Source organism: Drosophila eugracilis, unplaced genomic scaffold, assembly GCF_018153835.1.
Source record: "Drosophila eugracilis isolate 14026-0451.02 unplaced genomic scaffold, ASM1815383v1 contig_75, whole genome shotgun sequence".
Taxonomy (NCBI): domain Eukaryota; kingdom Metazoa; phylum Arthropoda; class Insecta; order Diptera; family Drosophilidae; genus Drosophila; species Drosophila eugracilis.
In genome coordinates, this window is record NW_024573645.1 from 3,146,844 (window position 1) to 3,166,875 (window position 20,032).

General features: G+C 40.2%; 7 protein-coding genes across 8 annotated transcripts; 2 read left to right on the forward strand and 5 right to left on the reverse strand.

Moving 5' to 3' along the window:
• Positions 1-808: 808 nt before the first annotated feature.
• LOC108116710 (myogenic-determination protein) lies at positions 809-6,750 on the forward strand. Of its 2 annotated transcripts, XM_017228729.2 has the most exons (6): positions 817-865; positions 1,320-1,863; positions 2,878-3,000; positions 3,076-3,150; positions 6,281-6,359; positions 6,413-6,750. In XM_017228729.2, exons 2-6 carry the CDS (start codon positions 1,339-1,341, stop codon positions 6,604-6,606), a joined length of 996 nt encoding a protein of 331 aa, XP_017084218.2. In that variant the 5' UTR covers positions 817-865; positions 1,320-1,338; the 3' UTR covers positions 6,607-6,750. The 2 variants fall into 2 exon arrangements, with proteins under 2 accessions (XP_017084220.1, XP_017084218.2); XM_017228731.1 differs by lacking the exons at positions 6,281-6,359; positions 6,413-6,750 and adding an exon at positions 3,315-3,443 and having other exon boundaries at positions 809-865.
• Positions 6,651-8,186, reverse strand: LOC108116711 (alpha-tocopherol transfer protein). Its single transcript, XM_017228732.2, has 3 exons — positions 7,864-8,186; positions 7,196-7,568; positions 6,651-7,022 (listed from the first exon to the last, which is right to left on the reverse strand). The coding sequence occupies exons 1-3, from the start codon at positions 8,163-8,165 to the stop codon at positions 6,762-6,764; spliced, it is 936 nt and encodes a 311-aa protein (XP_017084221.1). The 5' UTR covers positions 8,166-8,186; the 3' UTR covers positions 6,651-6,761.
• A 201-nt stretch (positions 8,187-8,387) lies between these two features.
• LOC108116579 (alpha-tocopherol transfer protein-like) lies at positions 8,388-9,541 on the reverse strand. Its single transcript, XM_017228521.1, has 3 exons — positions 9,249-9,541; positions 8,811-9,183; positions 8,388-8,737 (listed from the first exon to the last, which is right to left on the reverse strand). Exons 1-3 carry the CDS (start codon positions 9,539-9,541, stop codon positions 8,483-8,485), a joined length of 921 nt encoding a protein of 306 aa, XP_017084010.1. The 3' UTR covers positions 8,388-8,482.
• A 1,378-nt stretch (positions 9,542-10,919) lies between these two features.
• LOC108116709 (lysosomal acid glucosylceramidase) lies at positions 10,920-14,542 on the reverse strand. The gene is made up of 9 exons (XM_017228728.2): positions 14,449-14,542; positions 14,235-14,377; positions 13,841-14,000; positions 13,634-13,781; positions 13,253-13,573; positions 13,064-13,193; positions 12,866-12,979; positions 12,288-12,811; positions 10,920-12,014 (listed from the first exon to the last, which is right to left on the reverse strand). The coding sequence occupies exons 1-9, from the start codon at positions 14,498-14,500 to the stop codon at positions 11,915-11,917; spliced, it is 1,692 nt and encodes a 563-aa protein (XP_017084217.1). The 5' UTR covers positions 14,501-14,542; the 3' UTR covers positions 10,920-11,914.
• A 379-nt stretch (positions 14,543-14,921) lies between these two features.
• On the reverse strand, positions 14,922-16,604 carry LOC108116530 (sulfhydryl oxidase 2). The gene has a single exon (XM_017228469.2). The coding sequence runs from the start codon at positions 16,602-16,604 to the stop codon at positions 14,922-14,924; it is 1,683 nt and encodes a 560-aa protein (XP_017083958.2).
• A 525-nt stretch (positions 16,605-17,129) lies between these two features.
• Positions 17,130-19,211, reverse strand: LOC108116564 (lysosomal acid glucosylceramidase). Its single transcript, XM_017228503.2, has 4 exons — positions 19,132-19,211; positions 18,062-19,074; positions 17,518-17,860; positions 17,130-17,456 (listed from the first exon to the last, which is right to left on the reverse strand). Exons 1-4 carry the CDS (start codon positions 19,184-19,186, stop codon positions 17,191-17,193), a joined length of 1,677 nt encoding a protein of 558 aa, XP_017083992.2. The 5' UTR covers positions 19,187-19,211; the 3' UTR covers positions 17,130-17,190.
• A 258-nt stretch (positions 19,212-19,469) lies between these two features.
• Positions 19,470-19,938, forward strand: LOC108116581 (outer dense fiber protein 3-B). Its single transcript, XM_017228522.2, has 2 exons — positions 19,470-19,599; positions 19,676-19,938. Exons 1-2 carry the CDS (start codon positions 19,578-19,580, stop codon positions 19,894-19,896), a joined length of 243 nt encoding a protein of 80 aa, XP_017084011.1. The 5' UTR covers positions 19,470-19,577; the 3' UTR covers positions 19,897-19,938.
• Positions 19,939-20,032: the final 94 nt, after the last annotated feature.

Below are 20,032 nucleotides of genomic sequence, written 5' to 3' on the forward strand. Positions count from 1 at the left end.
TCAGACCGAATCAAAACAAAGCATCCATCAAAGTACGGCGAGGGAAAACGAAAGCGTGGAAATAAAAAATACAAATGCTAAGAGATGAGGTGGCGGGGAGGTAAAAGTGGGAAAATGAAAATGGGAAATGGTCGAGCAAACCGCGATCCTAAGACAAAAGATTTACAATATCGCTGGGGAAGATTTAAAGGTGATTTCCAAAGATATATATTGTGCCTGAGCAGCGATAAATAAACACAACTTTTTGACTATTTTTATTTCGATGCCTCTCTCTTATTTTATTTTTATTTTATATATTTTCTTTTTTTTTTTTTGATTTTCCTATGCTCAATGAGGTTTTTCTCGTCCGGTATGACTATAATTCAATGGAAAAGTGGCTGCCATTGAGAAAAACTGGGGGTTACGGCGGAGGGACTTTCCACTAAAAGTGTCACATTAACGAATTGCTCGGCTCTGCCACAGTTAATTTATGCCCCACACTAATCGCTGGCCAGGTAGAATCGAATTTATTTGATTATAAGCGAAATAAGCCTTTCACAAACACGCTTTTCATTGAGTCAAAAATTGTTGGAAAACTCAACCAAAAAAATAGAGAGGCGTGGCCTGAGGCAGCGTCCTTCTGCCTTAGACAACCGCCAATGTCGTCGTCTAATGGCGGGGCGCCTCTAAAAATAGGAACCACTCGACGAGAGCACCGCCAGCACCGTTTAGCCACTCAAAACGCGGCAGCATCCACACTCCGAGAGGATCGCAAGCACATCTGGGGGCCCCCGAGATCCGTTCTTAAATATTGTCACCAAATGTGTTGCGTTTGCGGCGGAAGGCGGTACGAACTCTCTGCGGCACGCAAATGGTCTTCGATCCGGTAGTTAACAAAAAATATTAGTCGTGTTTTTAAATAGTTTCGGAAAATTTGGCAGTTGAAATTTTAAACCAAAGTCTGCCTAAAAAAATATAAAACTCTTAAATTATATGAGTAAAGATTAACACTTAAATTTATAAAGTTTTGTGATTGAAAAAGTGATCTTACAAAAAGGATTGTTATTGGAAAGATTGGGGATTAGTTATCCTTAAATCGTTCTTGAAAAATTCTAATAAAAACTCAAACAAGAAATATAATAATATATAAAAAACAACTTTTCCAAGGACTCAAAAAATGAATTTAAGCAAACGTTAATAGCAAAGAAAGGCCTATTCATAAAATTTCTAAAAATCACCAATAAAATCCCAAAAGAACTTGCAAAGTGCAGTTTTATAAAAAAATTACTTAAGTTCTAATAATTTAAATATATTTTTTTAAAATTAAAAAAAAACCTTAGTGCAGTGAAGTGTCGTAAAATGACGAAATACAATTGTGGCGGCAGTGAAATGCCCGCTGGTCACAGCATCAAGCAGGAGTACACCAACGGTTATGGCCAACAAACTCATCCTGGCTATGGCTTCAATGGTTATGGCCAACAGAATCAGTTAACCAATCCTAGCCAGACTTCCAACCAGACACTGCAGAATTTCTTCAGTCGTTTCAATGCCGTCGGAGATGCAAATGTGGGAAATAATCTTAGTACTTCCATCTCCGCCTCGGGTTCGGGATCATCTTGCAATTACGGTCATGGTAATCATCCGGCGGAGTTGGACAAGCAGGTCGGCATGAATATGACACCTTCGCCTATATACACTACCGACTATGATGACGAGAACAGTAGTCTTAGCTCCGAGGAGCATGTTCTGGCGCCTCTGGTCTGCTCATCCGCTCAATCCTCGCGACCCTGTCTCACGTGGGCCTGCAAGGCATGCAAGAAGAAGAGCGTCACTGTGGACCGCAGGAAGGCGGCAACCATGAGGGAACGACGGAGATTGAGAAAGGTGAGATTTGCTTAAATTGTTAAAAAAGAACTTTTGAAGTTTAGTTACTCTTTCTTATGAAAGTTTAGCTTCTTCATATAATATGGAAATTTACAAAAATTGTTTAAAAACTTTTCGAAACAAAAAAGTCAGAGAAAAATCACCGAAATGTATAAATTAAAGTGAAATTTTTGGAATTGCTTAAATGTTTAAAGGTCTGCAAATCATTATAAGAATATTTATTTCATGAAATTGATCTTTCAATATGATTTTAAGCTCGATCTTACATGATTTTAACAATGATAAAAATATATTATCATATTTGCCTAAGTTAAGGATCCACAATCAAAAAGTTACTTATGTTAAAAATGCATTGATAAACTGAAATTAAAATATTAATAATATTTTTGTTAACACTTTAATAATAACGTAAGGACTAGAGCCTAAAGACACTTCTGAGGATTACTTATAGCCCTTTACCAGCCTCTGTTTCATCCCAAAATAGACAATTCTCTTACGTTTTAAGAGTGCAACTTACTTGCAATGTCATTAGGAGCGGTGGCATGCCACAAATTAACACATCGCCACTTGCCTTGGATACTTTGCATCACCATAGGAGAGGGGATGGATCCATTGACATAAAACGCAGAAAGGGAAACCACCCAACATGCGTTAAACATAAAGATTTGCCAAGACCAAGAGTTAAACAGCGGCATTTATGAGTTCGACAGTCGTAAAAGTTTTGGATGAACCACACGTATTTATAGCTCCACATAGAGATATATTAATGTGAAAGGAGGAAGGGTAGGGAAATTTGGGTGGGGAAATGCTAGGGGGCTGTCATAAAGAGACAGACGACGGGCGAACGGTTTAATTGTTGAAAATTTTATGCTCTATTTAAGTTAAAATATGTTTTATTAAAGAGCCACTTAAAGGGGGGAACATATGTTTTTATGGCTCGCCTAATGGGTTTCCATGATTTTCCAACGATGGCCATTAATTGATTATTATTATTATTTTCTTTTCACATTCTAGGTTAACGAGGCCTTTGAGATCCTCAAGCGACGCACATCATCCAATCCCAACCAGCGGTTGCCCAAGGTCGAGATATTGCGCAATGCCATTGAGTATATCGAGAGCCTGGAGGATTTGTTACAGGTAATATTCTAAAGTTTATCTTATAAGATTTTAATCTATAATAATATATGTATATATTTTATTTTTCTTTGAAAGGAATCCAATCCCACACGCGATGGCGACAACCTGGCGCCCAGTTTAAGCGGCAAAAGCTGCCAGTCCGATTATCTGGTAAGTTTTTACGCTGAACGCCAATTAATATTAAGCCCAACATCGAGATGTATAACGTTCCGCAATTATTTTCTCGTAAAAATTCTCATGCATGAGCAGCGCTTTCGTACATTTTTCTTATTTTGTTTTTTTTCTGGCATCGCGCACATTCATCAAAATCTCAGGGACTGGTCGCATTGCCGAAACATGAAAATAGAATATACGTACATTTCACGGATCCCCAAAAAGAGTCCCCCCAATCGGTGATATCTGCTGACCGGAATTTATGCGCTCGCTGACGTGCAACTTAATAAGCTCCGCCGGCAGGCGATGCTCCTCCCTACTATATCAACCGATTACCGGGAAGATTATGACTTATGATCAGGGAAGTTTCGCCCAGATGGGAGAGAAAACCCCCTCCCAAAAGAAAAAACGGGGAAAAAAATAGAGGACAAATAGCCGGAGAATTTACGGTGGCAGGGAAAAGGGTCGTTGTCTGCATTTAGTGAAAGGCAATAAATAAATTTTCTTTTTATAAGCCCAGACCGCCCCCTACCACCACCTGGTCTATGAAAATGAAAATGGAAATCGTGTTGTAAATTAATTACAACAAATTCGTTGGAGTCAGCCCCATGTTTGGTGGATTTTGAGATTGCGACGATCGCTTTACGGTTTCATAATAGTTTCCGTACGATGCCGCCACCGTTGCTGCCACCGTCGGGGAACAAAAACCGATGGTGGCAGTTGACAAATTGCACAGGAAAAACATGACAAGATCTCGGAATGTTCTTCTTCGAAAGGTGTTGCAACAAGACATGGCTCGAAAAGTGGGGCAACGGGAGCGGTACTCCCCAAAATGACAGGCCAACAAATTGTCAACAATTATGCAAACATTTTTGCCATCTTCAACGCCCTCTCTTTTTCTTTCTGTTTTTCGTTTTTTCCCTTTTTCTTCACCCGTTTGCGTTGAGTAATTTCCATGCAGTTTGTTTAAGTTTTTCACATTTTTAATGTACAAATTTGTTAATTTACCATAAAACTTAGCATATTTGTATGTTGACTGTTGAGCCTCCCCCCATTGGCAGATATTAATGTGCGGCCATAGTTTGATTAAAAACTGGCAATGCGCCAGAAGTGCATCTCAGACCCTGGCAATCCATCCATCTCATCCATATCCATTCACTTGGAGCCTCAGTATATATCTTTGGTATTTATAAATCCCAGCAGCGATTTAACTACAAAATTTCCTTTTGAACTCGAAATATGGTGTGTATCTCGGAGTTTCCACCTAAGGAAAAACTCTGCTTATCGTTGCCAATAAATTGATGCACTTCAGGTATAAACGGCGTTAAGTGCCGCCATCAAATCGAAATGCCATGCCGTCTATCAGTCAAAATTTCTACGTAATTGATATCATAATCATTTAAGTGGTTTGATGGAATTCTTGAGTGCAAATGACTCACTGAAAGATGTGGTTAACGTGGGTGAAAACTGGCCATTGATAAACGTTAACTGCATGACTCAAAATTTGATAAAGGGGTTCCTCAACTTAGGTTTAATTTGATTACTGTTTGAGGACAAATAAAAGAAAATCTAACAATTGTATACTTTTCTCTTATCTTTAGCTGACCCTAATGAATGTATTATAAAAGTTATTATGATAATATTATAAATGGGTACAAAGGGTACTTTTTTTGCGTAAGGTCTTGTGATCGTTTTGTGATTAAGGGAAAGGGGTCTTTTTTACCTAAGGTTTTGTGATCGTTTCTTGGAACAAACTATAATTATCATAAGATAAAAACCTATCATCAATATTCAAAAATTTCATTTTAATCTTTTCACAAATATAAATTTCTACACAGCAGTTGTAGAATTTTAATTTTCCACAATTTTTCACAAATGGATTATAAGATTTTCCGAGTGACCGCCGACCGCTCATAAAAATATAGCCATATTTCCAAAGTGGGTTTTTGCTATATTAAAAGCATATTTCATGGTAAATATACATGCAGCTTGTGGTTAACAAATCGCATAATGCCGCATATCCGTTACATGCCCCAAGATCGGTGGAGAACTTCTAAGAGGAGCGCGCCAAAAAGTGGCTTAAAATCTTTACGCAACCAAAGAAACGAAGTGATAAGTGGCATTTCATTCAGATACAAGGCATGATATATGTTCGAAAAAAAAAATGAACAAAACACCGAAATACCATATAGACGTACAAACAAGTACACTGGAAGAAAACCGTGCATGGTGAAAATGTTTTTAAGAGCAAAATAATCTTTTTAAGGTCATTTTAGTGTTAAGTTTCCTATCAAAATCCCTTAAAATCCCTTTTCGCATTGAAAGTTTCAACTTAGAAGTAAAATATAAGTTTTACCCCCATTTTGATTTATTTCTCTGAGTGTACTAGTACGTTTCTTGTGGCATATCGAGCGCAGGCTGTCACTAAACGCTTGGAAAATGATAAATCGCTTTATAAAAGTGCAGTGTGAGTTCGTCTGTTCCCGTTCTCAGTTTAGTTCAGTTCACTCGGGTTGAATTCTGTTGTTCTGCTGCTGCTGCTCAGTACTTTGTTGTCCGCTAAAAATATCTATAGATACTCTCTTGTTTTTCCTCGATCCTTGCAGACGAAGTGACGGCGAAATTTGAAAAAGGGGATGGGGCAATGTGGTTGTGGAGGGGCAACCCATAGGCAACCCACCACCCAGAAGTGGCAATTATAATTTGCTCAGCATCGGCGTTAATGCGAATTTTTCTAATGAAATCCCGACCGAATCTCCGGATGCCTTGTCGTCTGCGTATGCGCAGCACAAAAAATATTGCATCAAATTAATTTAATTGCGTGTGTGTGTGTGTGTGCGTGTGTGTGTGTGCCACAAGCAGTCGTGCCACAGACAATGCACCACTTTAGTTTTGGTGGTTCAATGAATTTTAATTGGCCTGTGGAATCTTTACTTGCATAAATTTTTGGCTTAATCTCATCATTAGACTGCATTTCGTATGGCATTTGTTGGCCAAGTTGACAGGCCCGGAGCTAAATTTTTGACGTTGTCATTTGGCTTTGGCGACACTTTTCTGTAATTTATGGCTTTCCCCTCGATTTTCTCAAGAGGAACACTAAAATTTGATTTCGTTTTTTTTTTTGCAGAGCTCATATGCCGGTGCCTATTTAGAAGATAAACTAAGTTTCTACAACAAGCACATGGAGAAATATGGACAATTTTCAGGTAAAAAAGTAAGAAAAATAATTTTTGAATTTTACTAAAAAATTTTTATCTAGAGTTTGAAGGCAATGCCAATGGCTCCAGCTTGGATTGCTTAAGCTTGATTGTTCAAAGCATCAATAAGAGCACCACGAGTCCCATTCAAAGTAAGGCCACGCCCTCACCTGCTGATTCCAAGACGCCGCCCACATCTGGAGCAAGTGCAGCCACAACTCTGCATGCGAACTTCAAACGGAAATGCAGCACTTAGCATCTTAAGTTTGTAAAACCAAAATTAGGCAATTGTAAAGATAGTTTTTAAAGAGGATACACGAGATACCCAGTGACCCGGAATAGGCCTTAAATTATTTGTATAGTTTTAGCACTTAATTAAAACGATAATTGAAAACAAAAAGTGGCTTTAACTTAGTCCAGTTCCAGTTTGCGGAAGGAGCCGCTCATTCCGTCCAGTTCACCATTCGCCCAGGCACTGGCCAATCCGATGCGAAGTTTCTCATTGGTTCCATTCTGGGCATCCTTAGCTAAGTAATCTTTGCTATCCATCAGTTTCTGCCGCCAATGATCGACTGCCTCCGCCTGGTAGCCATTGGTGCCGCCGTACTCAATGGTCATTGCATCTCTCGGAAGGTGCTGGTACAGATCCTCCGACTTCTTGTGCACCACGAACTGTAAGGGCAATGAAAGAGGTTATCGTTTACTTTACACATTTATAAATAAAACAAAGTAAAAGCAAGCAAAAACCGCAATAGAATATTCAAACATATAAACAAGAGATAAAAATTTTCCTATTTTTAACTACAATTAACAATTAATTCATAAATATTCCAGCAATGACTCACCTTAAATGGCAGTTTAGAGGGCAAAAACTTAGTTACAAAATTGAAAATAGTTTGACCCTCCTTTCGCATATTTATCATATGAATCTCCACAAATCGCAATGGCATACACTGATCCACCAGGGCAAAAGCTTTTTTTAGCAGAAAAGGATCATACTGCAGCATCTGCTCCATGGTGACATCCCGGGCATCCACCACCCAAACCAAACCGGAAATCGAGGCATTATCACACTCCAGAGCGAGTAGTTCCAGCATAATGAAGACCAGTTTGAAGGCCTCTCGGGGATTCGACTTCTTGGGATCGATGTTTCGGAACTGCGAAATGATAACCCTTGGTCCTTCGGGACTCACCGGACGAATGGGTATCACATGGATCCTGGGGATTAGAAAAAACACACTTCATTGTCCACTTTTATCTTTAGTTTCTTGCTAAATGTTTAGTTGTGGCAACAACAAAAGTAATTTTTGTAATCACAATTGTCAACATGAAATTAATTTCCGGCAAGCAGTGTCCATAGATAGTGAATGAATAAATTATTTTTACCATAGCTATCAAAAAGTTCTAAATAATTTGTTACTTTTGACACCGCTGATAAGGAAATATTTAACAAAACTTCAAAAATGTTAAAGTTATATTAAAGAGTTCAATTATCACATCACTGTAAACCCACCCTCTTTGAAGCTGGGTGAGCAGAGCCTCGTCCACCTGCCGAGAACCCAGAACCTCTGGAAAAACACTGCGCAGGGAGTAGTAGTTGTCAAAACGCCTTTTGGTCTCCTCCTGGCTAAAACGGCAGCGCCGCAGGAAGGCCAGGATCAGCTGCTCATTGGTGGGTGCCTTGAGATGTGGCGACTTAGTGATCCATGTCTGTATAGTGGCTATAATCTCCGAGCGTTGTGCCTGCTCCTCATTGCACTCGCTCTTGGCCAGAGCTGCCAGCTGGGCATTGAGAGGTCTCAGATTGGTCGCCATTCCGGCGCTCGTTTCAATGCTAACTGAATGCCAAAACCACTGACGCACCATACCATGGTCGAGGTGGTTGGTGGTGGCTTTGGTGGTGGTATTGACGGTATCTAATCAAAGCAACACCTTGTAAACTAGCTGGAACGGCAAGCCGAAGCCCGTCGGCCAGCCAGATAGATATAGATACACGAGTGCATATAGATAGGTGATATGTGGGGGCGTTATCTTTAATTGATCGACTACAGCAGAGTTTTTGGAATGTGTTAATATGGATATGCGTGTCTTGGTGGGTATAGATTTCCTGCTTCCGGGTTAGGTTATCATTATCAATCCCAGTTCAGCCGCCGAAAAGAGCCACTGGCTCCGAATTCTGCTTCATAGGTGGCTATTTCCCCGTGACGCAGCTCCTCAATGGTTCCATAGTTGCAATCCTGTTCGAAATACCCACGATAGCTATTGAGGAGATCCTCCATGTAGGCCACACATTCACCCATGTGGCCATTGGTGCCGCCATATTCCTCTGGCAAAGAATCCTTGCCAATGTGCTCGATTAGCTCCTCGCTGTTCTTCAGGACGCGTATCTAAAATGTTTTTTTTTGTATAAATATTGATTGGATTTACTTAAAAAATATTATTTAAAGTAATAGTACCCACCGGATAGTTGACCTGCATGCTGAGCACATTGTAGAGAAACATGACGGTACCCTGAATATCCTTGGGCATGTTGATAATGTACATTTCCTTGACCTTCAAGGGACTGCAATTGTACAGCCAATTCCACCATTTGCGAAATAAAACCCTATCAAAACGTCTCATTTTATCCGAATTGACTCCCTCGAGATCAATAATTTCACAGATACCCGCCAGTGAGGCATAATCATTCTCCAGAGCTATCACCTCCATGGCCATGGAGGAAAAGTGATAGATCTCGCGCAGCATGTAAAGATTGGGGTCAAAGTGACCAAACCGGGCTATGAACATGGCTGTGCGACTATCACCTTTTGGCATATCCGGATAAAGGCATATTCTGAATGATACATAAAGAAAGCACCAATTAGTTTCCTTTTTTTTTAACAAAACACTTAAACTTACCCCATTCGATTGATATCCAAAAGACGCTGAGTCACACACCGATTGTTCATGATCTCCGGAAAAAGATTGTAGTGGGTGAAGTAACGATCAATCCGGCGTTTGGTCTCCTCCAAACTGTATCTGCAGCGTCTCAGGAAGGCAATCAAGAAATCTACATCTGTGCGGGCACGCAAATGCGGCTGCTGGCGTATCCAGACTCGCAGGATAATAATGTCCTGCTGAATCCTGTCCGGCGTCTCGTTCACCTCCTTTTCGGCCAATTTGGCCAATGTCGGCGAGAGTGGACGTCGCATTTTGGTAACGGTTATCCACTGTTTGATGGCGTTTAGCTCTAGCTATGATATATCTAATTTGACTATTTCAATCTACATCGGGTGGTGGGTGGCCCAGCCTTATCTAATCTTATCAAACGCGCCGAATCGGATTGGAAAAATACACCCGCTTCTTCATGGTTTTGGGTTTATCTACACGCATTTCCAACTTGCACTTTTCTCTGGCGAGAAATTCTCTTTTGGATATTCCGATATTGATAGGAGGAGACATGGTGAGGACATGTACTATATATGGCAGTAATAGTGCACATCCGGCGCCTGTCTGAAAAGATCTCTTAAGTGCCCTTCGCGTGCACATTTGGGAAATGGATGGAAGTGCACTGGGATTAAATTTTGGTGACATGTGTTGTTGAAAAAAGGAAAACTGTTTATAATATAGAAGAAAAGACTCACTTTGAAGTCCCTTCCTAATAGGTTTTAAGTACTTCAAAAATATATATAAAATATAAACTTCGATCAATTTTCCCTCAGTGCATGAGTACTCTCTTTTGAAATGCGATCTCCGTTTAATGCCCGAAATAAATCTAACGCTAAATAGTATCCAGTTCGTCGGTTGTCCCTGTTGTGAGCATTCAATTTGAGTGCCTGTCAGAGGGCATTACACAGACCGACATCTCTTGGCTAGGTGGCGATGTGCTGTTGGAGTTGACATGGAACACCTACGGGCCGGGCAAATTGCTGTGTGACATGACGCTGTCAGCTGCTGACAAGCCAAAGATCTGCTAGAACTTGTAGATTTTGCTATTGGAGAGCCCAGGAAGACCGGATCATCTTCCCACTCCGGCAATAACTCATAAAACATTATGGCCATGAGGAGTAGGTGGGGTTTTGGGTACTCGCATTGCCACTGGAGGCTGTGCTTTGATCTTCATGTTGACAGGGCAGCGCGTGTAAATTCCCAAAGCAGCCAGCTCATTGCTCATGACACAAACATATCGTTGCCATATTAATAATGAGCCTCATTAACAGCTCGCTGCACTGCACCATCGCACTCGACACATTGCCCCATGTTGGCACTTTCTTGGTGGTAAGAAAAGAAGAAAAACGGACAAAAAAGGGGGCATGTAATTGACACACTCATTGCTGATAAGTGTATTTTGTTGTAAGCACTTCAGATATGCTCACAAAACCCTCGGCATGCATATGCTGCATTCGGGGAAAGTGATGGATGCCACAGGGAGTCGCCGCTGGGAAACTTAAAAAATAAGAAAAGGGTAAGGGATTAATGCTATCAAGTGTGGCTACACTTATGTCTCAATTAATCTTTGATATTCCATATGTTTATGGAAAGGATATGGTTATGTAAAGGAAATCCTTAAACTTTACTTTGCTAAAAATATATTTGTTTATTATTATTTATTAAAATGTTCTAAGTTCTTAAACGATTTGCTGTTTCTTAGAATGATTCATAAAGTTATGCTTAATTAATAAGACTTATTTATAAATTGCAATTTAAATATTTTGAAAAAATAATCCCATTTAAAAGCTTGTTTATTTCGAAATAACAAATTTTAAACATCTTGACATTAAGTTTATTTTACTCATAAGTAGTTTGAGAAAAACCAAAAAATCAAAGTCAAGGATATGACAAACATTCCAAGTACTCATCTAAATAATATTTATATATTAAAACTAAAAACATAATTAAAGAGCATTGCGGCGGCAAAGAGCAGTTTATAAATGTTTCATGTTTTAATTTATAGACTTACATAAAACGCCCCATTTTGTGCGGGAAAGCGGGAAAGCAAATGGGAAAATGCATTTGCTTGGCGCTCAATTGACAATCATATTTATAGAGCATATTAAACAAATAGTCGAGACCCCAAAGTGCCAGTCTTAAAGATAATAATATTCGAAAAGAGAGGCAGTCGTCGTTGCCGCTCGACTGCCAGTTGTCACTCAACTTGATCCGAGATATGTTCCTATATACTATATACTATATATGCTATATAGGAACATGCATGACGTTTGTACTTTGCCGTATTCCCATTCCCCTCTGACAAGAACAAAAATTAAACGGCAAATGAAAATTCATTGTAAACAGACGCGTTCCGGCAAATTGAGCAGCTTAAACAAATTTCCGTTGTTGCATCCTTGTATTCGAATTTCGAATCCCCCCTCTTCTCACTATACCTAGCTCTATATCCATTATCCTGCTCATCCTGTTGAGGGCAATTTATTGGCTTCCTTCCGTTTGCCTTGTTGTGTCACTTGACTCTCAATTGGTCCTCTGGGCAGCGACAAAGGCAGCTGGACTACTTGCCCCATTCCTAGTGTCTAGTTTAAATTACTATTTAGTTTGGGTTCTGGGAAACTGGGAACCGGGGGGCCAGCTCATTTGTAGAGAACTGTATGCCAGGAACGCGGCGGCAGGCGAAGTTTTATCTCTCCGCGTTGGCTATCATTGAGGACCACATCCACGGGCATATTTTGGCTGCAGGAGATTACAAGGAAAGATTACTTAGAAATTGTAGAATAAATGGGGAAAAGTGCTAGAGACATTCATAAAAGTGAATCGCAACGTTGTCGGCAATTAAGTTGACGCACTTAAGCGGCACAGTCGCAGATGTAACCCGAAATAGATACGTAAAAGAGGCACTTGGAGAAATCGGAAAATGGAAAATGGGAATTTATTTCCTTTATAAGAAACAGCTACTTTGATTTCTTTCTAAGCAATGAGTTAAACATTTTCCCTCAGTGCACTTACCCATTGTAGATGATCAACGCCACACTGCCGTCTGGTCGCTGGAAACCCACAACACTCAGCTGGGTGAAGGGATTGGTCTGGTTCTCGATTCGCGTCTCGATGCGCACCGATTGCTCTGGCAGAAACTTAGAGAAGTGCCCTATGGCATAGAAGATCGGCTGTTTATATATCTCATCCCGACTCGTGGCATTCACAATGATCGGAGCATCCACAAAGTTCTTTACATAGTTCGGACCACCTTCTTCATCCAGCACTAGATTCCAATCTATCCAGCCATTGAAATGGTGCCTAAAGTCCTGGGTGTAGGCTCTCATATAGGCCTCTCCGCGCTGCCAACTTCCTAGTACCGGTCCGTGGGTCTGCCATGGCTTGTCCCCAATGCAGGACTCTGTATTCAATATCATCTTGTTAGGCATTTGCATGTGTGCCTGGTCAATCACCTGAGGACTTATTAGGTCATCAAAATACCAATGAACGGCGAGGCCATCTAAGTAGGACAGCGAATTGTTGCGGGAGGTGTTCATCTTGGAGATTATAAATTGGTAAATATTAAATATAAACTATATAGTATAAAATACCTTTTCAAACCACGAGGGATAAGTATAACGCTGGTCATCATCACCAAAGATGAGCACCTTGCTCTCCGCCGAATTCCTGATGGTTGGCCCCAGATTGTCGCTCAGCCAAATAGCCTGGCCGAAAATGAAAAAAAGTCGTCATGCTTAATAGCCAGAAACGTGATCGATGGCCAGCGGCCAATTTCTAATGGCTCATACCTGCTGTTTAGGCGTCCAGCCCAGGCTCATGAAGTGCACAAAGAAGAAGGCAATGACGCCGTTTAGCGGCTCATTGCCAGTGGATATGGCCCAAATCGGCATATTTTTAGCCCTCATGAGTTCGAGAAATCTGCAAAGAACATCAGGTCTCTGAGAAATGCCAATTATATTGCATAAATATTATCTCACTTGAGATGGTAGAGAGCCCAGGTTTGGTAATATTCCGATTTCAGCTGACCATATCCTGTCCAGCGGCCGTTGGTCTTCATCCATGGGGGTGGACTCCAGGCTGCTGCCATGATCTTTAGTTCATCTAGTTGGCCAACTGCCTTTAGGCGTTTTAGTTGATCAATTTTCTCAAGATCTCTGGGATCCAGCTCTGTAAAGTTACTTAATTTTTCATCATTACGAGGCCATTCGTTATAAGCCCAGGGTGCGATATCAAAATCACAGCCACCAATAGACATTCGAACAGTGTTGTAGGCGATGCCATCGGGATGGTAATAGGATCTGTAATAGAAAAGGTTTATAAATAATTTCATTTAGATATTTGTGCCATTTAAAACCCACCTGTAGACATGATCTTGTAGCTCTTCTGGTAATTGCTTTACCAAATGGGAAACTGCTCCTGTAAGAGCTCCACCAAAAATGGAAATATTTTGGTATTTCTGCTCTCGTTTCACAGATATTTTGAATGTCTTAATGCTGGCATTGATAACTGAAATTTTGAAATATAATTTTTAATTTTTAAAAATATTTATAATATTTTTTAATTACACAATCGTTGACGAATATTAGCCATCTGTAACCAGGCTCTCTGCTCATCCACGACAATCGCCTCCGCCTTGAAGTTCTCATCAGTAAACTGTTTATCATCCACTGTTATAGGTTTTTTCTCTGAAAGATCACCTGTGGTCTTCTTAAAGCGCAAGCCATCCTGAAAATAATTAAATAATATATAAACATAAAATAAATAAATACATAAAAGCATGACAAAAATCAAATAAAAGCTGGGCTTGATAAGAAAACTCAAGCAAGTGAACTTTGAGCTCAATTTGCTTAATCGTGACTGAACAAACGTGCCTGATAAAGAGAATTATATATTCCCTCATAAACTTATGTTGAAGTGCTATTTTTGTGACCGCGATTGCAGGTAATCCTCCTGACTCACCTTGCTGGAACTAATCACCACAATCTGAGAGCTATCAGCGAGCTGTGGCTGTTCCAGATAATCGCAGTAGGTGCTGTTGCAAACACAAACACTTCCATGCTTCGTATCCCGCAGATCGCAGGGAAATTCTTTCCCCAAAACAACTGCAATATATAAATATATAAATATTTCTTATATTCAGGTAGGTATAAATATATATATGTAATTCATTCACCTGCACTGATTACGATCACTGCAAAAAGAAAGCCAAGCCAATGAGTCTTCATTTCGGCACTGCAGCACCCAAAGACAATCCGACGCGATCGAAGACCTGACCACAACTGAGCTCAAAAACGTGAGCGACTCGGCTTTCAATCGAACGGGCAACCGAATTTCGCTCAACTTGATGTTTATGTTTTCGAGCGCCACTTGACCCGGGCTCAGCTGTTGAATTGATAAAGCGAGTGGACCGGCAAATAGCTATAGTTGCCGGCCGAGGCAATCCCACTTGGAAATCCGCACACGCAATCAAAAGTAAAAGTTATGCAAGGCCAGGGGCGGGTTTTCAGAGCCCAAGGGGGCTTATATATTTAAAATTGTTCATAAAAATACAGCATTTAAATTTTGTATTTATTTCGTAATGATAAAAATATAATGAAAATATAAAATTTAAGTTAAATTTAAACTTTTCCAAACTTTGAATAATATTTAAGTATAAGCTTTTGCCGATGACATTCCAAACCAGCTGAGGTTCTTCAAGCAATAGATAGTTTTAAGATATTTCAGCACCTCATCAGTACGCCATTCGGACTTGTTACCCCGACAGTTGGGGCAATCTTTCTCACTTGGAAACTGAATCTTGGGGAATAGCGGATCCTCTGTAGAATCACCGGCTAACTCCTTGTTGACATAATTATGTGCTCGCCATAGCCACAATATTTCTTGATTATTTTCGGTGATATTAGCAATAGGATAGATCTTCTTAAACTCCTTAATCTTCTGACTACATTCTTTGCAGTTCATAAACAATTTGACGTATCCATGAAAGACCAAGACGACGGATGCAATTTTAATATGTTCCGATTCCACGGAAAGATAATGGAATAGTGTCCAAAGAGAGCAGTTGAAACCACGTAAAGAAGGACGAGAGGCAATGCAGCCTACGTATTGCTTTCCATCAAATTGGTAATCCTTCAGTGATTTTAACAATATTTCCTGGAGTCCAGCCCTAGTGAGCTTCCTTTTAAGTCTCATCGAATAATACAGACCGACCAGTCTTTCTTTTGCCTCTTCTTTCAGAGGACTTAAGAATTTCAAAAGTCGAAGAAAATTCCGCAAGACAGTTAGCTTTGCTCCAACAAAGTGTGTGGGTCGAAGGAGCTCTACGTTTAGGATTTGATCAATAGCTCGCTCCAAATCAGCTCGAAAGATTCGATGGGAATGGTGTTTGTGATGCTCGAAGATCTCGTAGCGCAAGGCCTCCTCGATGTTAGGGGGCAGAGTTTTCGGTAATGGTTTCTGCGGGTTTTTATTAATAAAGATTAGGAATTGCTGAACGGCAGCCACATAGGCATGACTGGTATCCACCTCGGGTGTAAGGAGTAAATGATTTCCATCGCGATTAACCATCACTAGCAAGTTAGGTACTGGTGATATTCCGAACTTCGTGTAAATCTCATGATCATCGAAGATCCGCACAATGACGTCCTCATAGGGCAGTAGTTCAAGGAGGGTGTTCCTACCAATAGCCGCCACCACGGGATTGTTTTCATTGCAATCATCCAGGGATGCGAACCTCTCCTCATCGGAATTTCCAGTTTCGAAATGTGGAAGGAACTCGGACAAGCACATCTGGAAGACCATGACAACGTACTTTAAATTTGCGTTGTCCTTAAATATATCCGCCACGTTATCCTCCCGCTTAAACATATTAAAGTGGTCCAAATCCTTGAGAAACAAAGCCAGATCCGATTGAATTTCCCTAACATTTCGACTTGTGATATCCGTACCTAAATCATTTGGCATTCGCTGGTAGCTTTGTGGAAAGTATCTTAATGTTGGGGTACTACGAATGATGTAGCTACGACAGATCTTATTGTTGTCATCCTGCGAACAATCTAGGACATAGATTTTCAATATCCTTCGCCATTTGTAAAGTCTACGGGATAGATTCCTGAATCCGGGTAAATAGTTTTGGCTATCCTCACAAAAGGCGTTGTAGAACTTCACCAACTTTCCCGATGTCGGATCTCCAAGTTTAGCTTCAAATGTGGTGAAATTAAGCTGCTCCACATTATCTTCCGGCTTGTAAAGTAACTCAGAGATACCGAAGAGGATGAACTGGGTACTTAGTAAAAGTAATAAATTTAAGGAATTTATATACAGTTCCATTTCAATAGGTTGTTTGTTAATCCACTGGTTTACAGTCACTGATGGATCAGATTTAAGAAGGTTCGGTTAGAGAAGCTTATCAAATCTTTGAAAATCGCAATTTCACAGAAGTAAGGTGTTCTTATTTTCAATATTTCGTATAAACTGGAATAGACATTATTATTATTATTTCATTCAAATTATGAGAGATGAGAGATTCAATAGTAAATTGATGAACATTTAATGGGTCTTTAAAATAAGCCTAAAAGTAGGCTGTAAAGTTCGTAAAAAGTCATGAGTATGAACTGTGGGAAAGAATAACATTTTCCACCAAACTTTTTAAAATTAAACTTTGAATCTCAAAGTAATATAAAATGTATGCAATATATTTTAAAGTATATACTTTCTAATTCTCTAAAATAAATGTTTACCAAATACGAATTTAAGAGCTGGACTTGACCAGTATTTAATAACTTTTATCTAATGTAAATTTAAACCAACTTGTGAAGATCCGTAGAAATCATGATATATCATATACTTCTAATATTTAGTTTTTTAATTTAATTAAAATTTATTTTATATATTTTTTTCCCATTTCATTTCATAATTAGCTGTACAGCAACGTGTGAATAGATTTCGCCGGAACATTCACTACAAATTGTCCTCTTTCACTGTCCACCAAAGTGATATCCAGATCAGCACGACCACTATTAAAAAGAACAGCGGCGATTTTGTTATCCGGCCGGAGGAAGGCAACGGAATCCAGGTTGACATTACTGGCAACGGCATCTATACGAATGGATCCCTCCGGAACCAACTTTGAGAAGTGGCCAATGGCATAGAACATGGGCTGCTTATAGAACTCTTCAAAAGCTAAAAGAAATAAATTATATTACTTAAGATATATAAATAAAATGGATTTGAGATTTCATACTTGTGGTATTGACAACAACTGGGGCATCCACAAAGTTGTCCACATAATTGGGACCACCCTCCTCATCCAGAGCTATGTTCCAATCGATCCAGGCATGGAAGCCCAACTTAATGTTAAGAAGATAGTCACGGGCGTACTTCTCGGCCCTTTCCCAACTTCCCAGGAGAGGAGCAGCTGCCTGCCAGGGTTTATCACCGATGCAGGATTCCGATACTATCAAAATCTTGTCGGGGGCATATTCCGTGGTCTGTTCGATAAAGCTGTTGCCAAAAATTTCATCCCAATACCAGTGCAGCGATAATCCGTCCAGATAATCAATCGAGTTTGGCCGAGTATAGTTCATCTGAAAATATATACAAGATAAGGATTATGAACTTTGTAGTATAATTGGGGGTAATTTGATCGTGGTTGTTTTTAGATTTATTTTTATTTTAACCCGATAAGGTTTTTCATTCCTAAAATACGAAATAAAATTTAACATATCAACGATGTTAGCTTCTAAAAATATAATATATATACTTTGCTTTTAAAAATGTTAACTTACCATTTTAAACCAATGAGGGAAGGAATAGCGTTGATCATCATTGCCAAACAGGATGATGTCCTTGAATTCCGAGTTACGAATGGTGGGACCCAGATAATCGTTCAACCAAATGGCCTGCGTCTGGGGAGTCCATCCCATGCTCATGAACTTAACGAAGTACATAAAGAAGATGCCATTGAGGGGTTCATTACCCGTGGAAATGGCCCAGATGGGAATGCCATTGTCCTCCATCAGCTTTATCCAACGCAGATGATAATCCGCCCAAGTTTGATAGTAAGCCCGCTTGAGCCGTCCAAATCCTGTCCACCTGTTGTTGGTCTTCATCCATGGCGGGGCACTCCAGGCAGCTCCTTTCACAAGGAGATTCTTGACGCCGGACACCTCAATGAGTCGCTTAATCTGCTCCACTCGATTTACATCATGCTCGTCCAGTTTATCCATATCCGACAGCAAGGTGTCGTCCACTTCCTCAGCATATGACCAGGCTTCCAAATCAAAATCACAACCGCCAATCGAAACTCTCATGAGATTGAAACCCACACCATCTTCCGCGTAGAAGGACTTGTATAAGTGATCAGCCAGATCCGTCTGCTTGAAGTTTTCCACCAAATAGGTAACAGCTCCTGTGTAACTGCCTCCAAAGCCAACCATCTTCTGGTGGGTATTAGTCCTATTCAAACGTAGGGTCACTGAGCGAGTGATAGAGCTCTCCCGGGACTCCAAGGTAAAAGCACTGGCCACCACCTCATCGAGCAGACGGGAGAGGATAGTGGCATTCACAGTCTCTGTGGTAGGCTCCACATAATCCTGGATAGTGACCTTCTCCTCATTGCCGAATTTATTACTTGTGGTTGAGAAGCGAAGTCCTTGCTTGGAACTGGAAATCAAGAACCACTCGCTCTCATCAGTCAGGACAGGATTGTCCAAATAGTCACAGTAGTCCGCCGTACAGACGCACACCTTGCCGTGCTCCGCATCCTTCAGTTTGCAGGGGATCGTTTCAGACTGGCCACCTGCAGGCCAATTTCAGTTCTAATTTTGGTTTATGGTTCGGTTTTATGGCCACTTACCAAGTGCCGATATCAACAGCACTCCCAGCACTAGAATTCCTCTGCTGGCAAACATTTTTCCTAGTTGACCGTTCGCTCGATTCGCCACCAGCCGACTGAAAACATTGCTCGCTGCGAAGGTTCCACCTGGCCGTTCTTGGCCGTTAATCTGACCACTTGGGGCTCACCCAAAGACAGGAAATTTAACCGATAAGGCCACTTAGCGATTATGTTTACCAGCCAACTGAACATGCCCATAATCTTTATTGGGATTATTAGGCTGAGATTTGAATCGATAATATTCATCATCAGTAAGGCCTTGACTTTTCTTTTAGCATGTAGTTTGGGGCATCAGTTGTAGGTTTCCTCATTCTTTGGTTGAATCTCATTCGGCAAACAACTCTTTCCAGAGTTTCAAAATTATACAAATTTGCCTAAATTTTTCTAGAAAAAAAAAAAGTCTAATCATGTCTAGTAATAAACCTATCGGTAAGAATTGTTAAAAGTTTTGAAAAAGTGATCCGTTTTCTCATTGTGAAATCTAAAACTTTGCATTTCTTTAAAGGACCTGGACCTGGTGCGTATAACCTGCCCAGCACCTTTGGTGATAACATTTGCTACAACCGGATGCAGCGAAGTCCACAGTTTTCCTTCGGAAAGCAGGCGAGAAGCTGTAACAATCCCCTGAAAGTTGAAGGGCCCGGGCCAGCTTCCTATCATCTGGGCAATGTGACGCGTTATGGAACCATTGCATCCGAATCATACTCTGTGTACAATCGTCGTTAAATAGTGAAATGGTTTAAAATATATATACATGGCTTACCAAAATTAGTTTAAATATTTATTATGTGCAATATTTTTACGGTTATCTAATCAAATAACTGGAAATATTTGTCAGGTTAGTCTAATCGGTGTGCTAAGC

Bases quoted from the DNA above. Each gene is read 5' to 3' on its own strand.
- LOC108116710 (XM_017228729.2), top strand. From the start codon at position 1,339: ATGACGAAATACAATTGTGGCGGCAGTGAAATGCCCGCTGGTCACAGC. The intron at 3,001-3,075 runs GTAATATTCTAA...TTTCTTTGAAAG, and splicing joins GCCTGGAGGATTTGTTACAG to GAATCCAATCCCACACGCGA. The intron at 3,151-6,280 runs GTAAGTTTTTAC...TTTTTTTTGCAG, and splicing joins GCTGCCAGTCCGATTATCTG to AGCTCATATGCCGGTGCCTA.
- LOC108116711 (XM_017228732.2), bottom strand. From the start codon at position 8,165: ATGGCGACCAATCTGAGACCTCTCAATGCCCAGCTGGCAGCTCTGGCC. The intron at 7,569-7,863 runs GTGGGTTTACAG...TCTAATCCCCAG, and splicing joins CTCACCCAGCTTCAAAGAGG to GATCCATGTGATACCCATTC. The intron at 7,023-7,195 runs GTGAGTCATTGC...TTGCCCTTACAG, and splicing joins CCTCTAAACTGCCATTTAAG to TTCGTGGTGCACAAGAAGTC.
- LOC108116579 (XM_017228521.1), bottom strand. From the start codon at position 9,541: ATGCGACGTCCACTCTCGCCGACATTGGCCAAATTGGCCGAAAAGGAG. The intron at 9,184-9,248 runs GTAAGTTTAAGT...TGTATCATTCAG, and splicing joins TTGGATATCAATCGAATGGG to AATATGCCTTTATCCGGATA. The intron at 8,738-8,810 runs GTGGGTACTATT...AAAACATTTTAG, and splicing joins GCATGCAGGTCAACTATCCG to ATACGCGTCCTGAAGAACAG.
- LOC108116709 (XM_017228728.2), bottom strand. From the start codon at position 14,500: ATGAAGACTCATTGGCTTGGCTTTCTTTTTGCAGTGATCGTAATCAGT. The intron at 14,378-14,448 runs GTGAATGAATTA...TATATATTGCAG, and splicing joins AGTGATCGTAATCAGTGCAG to TTGTTTTGGGGAAAGAATTT. The intron at 14,001-14,234 runs GTGAGTCAGGAG...AATTATTTTCAG, and splicing joins TGGTGATTAGTTCCAGCAAG to GATGGCTTGCGCTTTAAGAA.
- LOC108116530 (XM_017228469.2), bottom strand. From the start codon at position 16,604: ATGGAACTGTATATAAATTCCTTAAATTTATTACTTTTACTAAGTACC.
- LOC108116564 (XM_017228503.2), bottom strand. From the start codon at position 19,186: ATGTTTGCCAGCAGAGGAATTCTAGTGCTGGGAGTGCTGTTGATATCG. The intron at 17,861-18,061 runs GTAAGTTAACAT...ATATATTTTCAG, and splicing joins TCCCTCATTGGTTTAAAATG to ATGAACTATACTCGGCCAAA. The intron at 17,457-17,517 runs GTATGAAATCTC...TATTTCTTTTAG, and splicing joins AGTTGTTGTCAATACCACAA to CTTTTGAAGAGTTCTATAAG.
- LOC108116581 (XM_017228522.2), top strand. From the start codon at position 19,578: ATGTCTAGTAATAAACCTATCG. The intron at 19,600-19,675 runs GTAAGAATTGTT...ATTTCTTTAAAG, and splicing joins GTCTAGTAATAAACCTATCG to GACCTGGACCTGGTGCGTAT.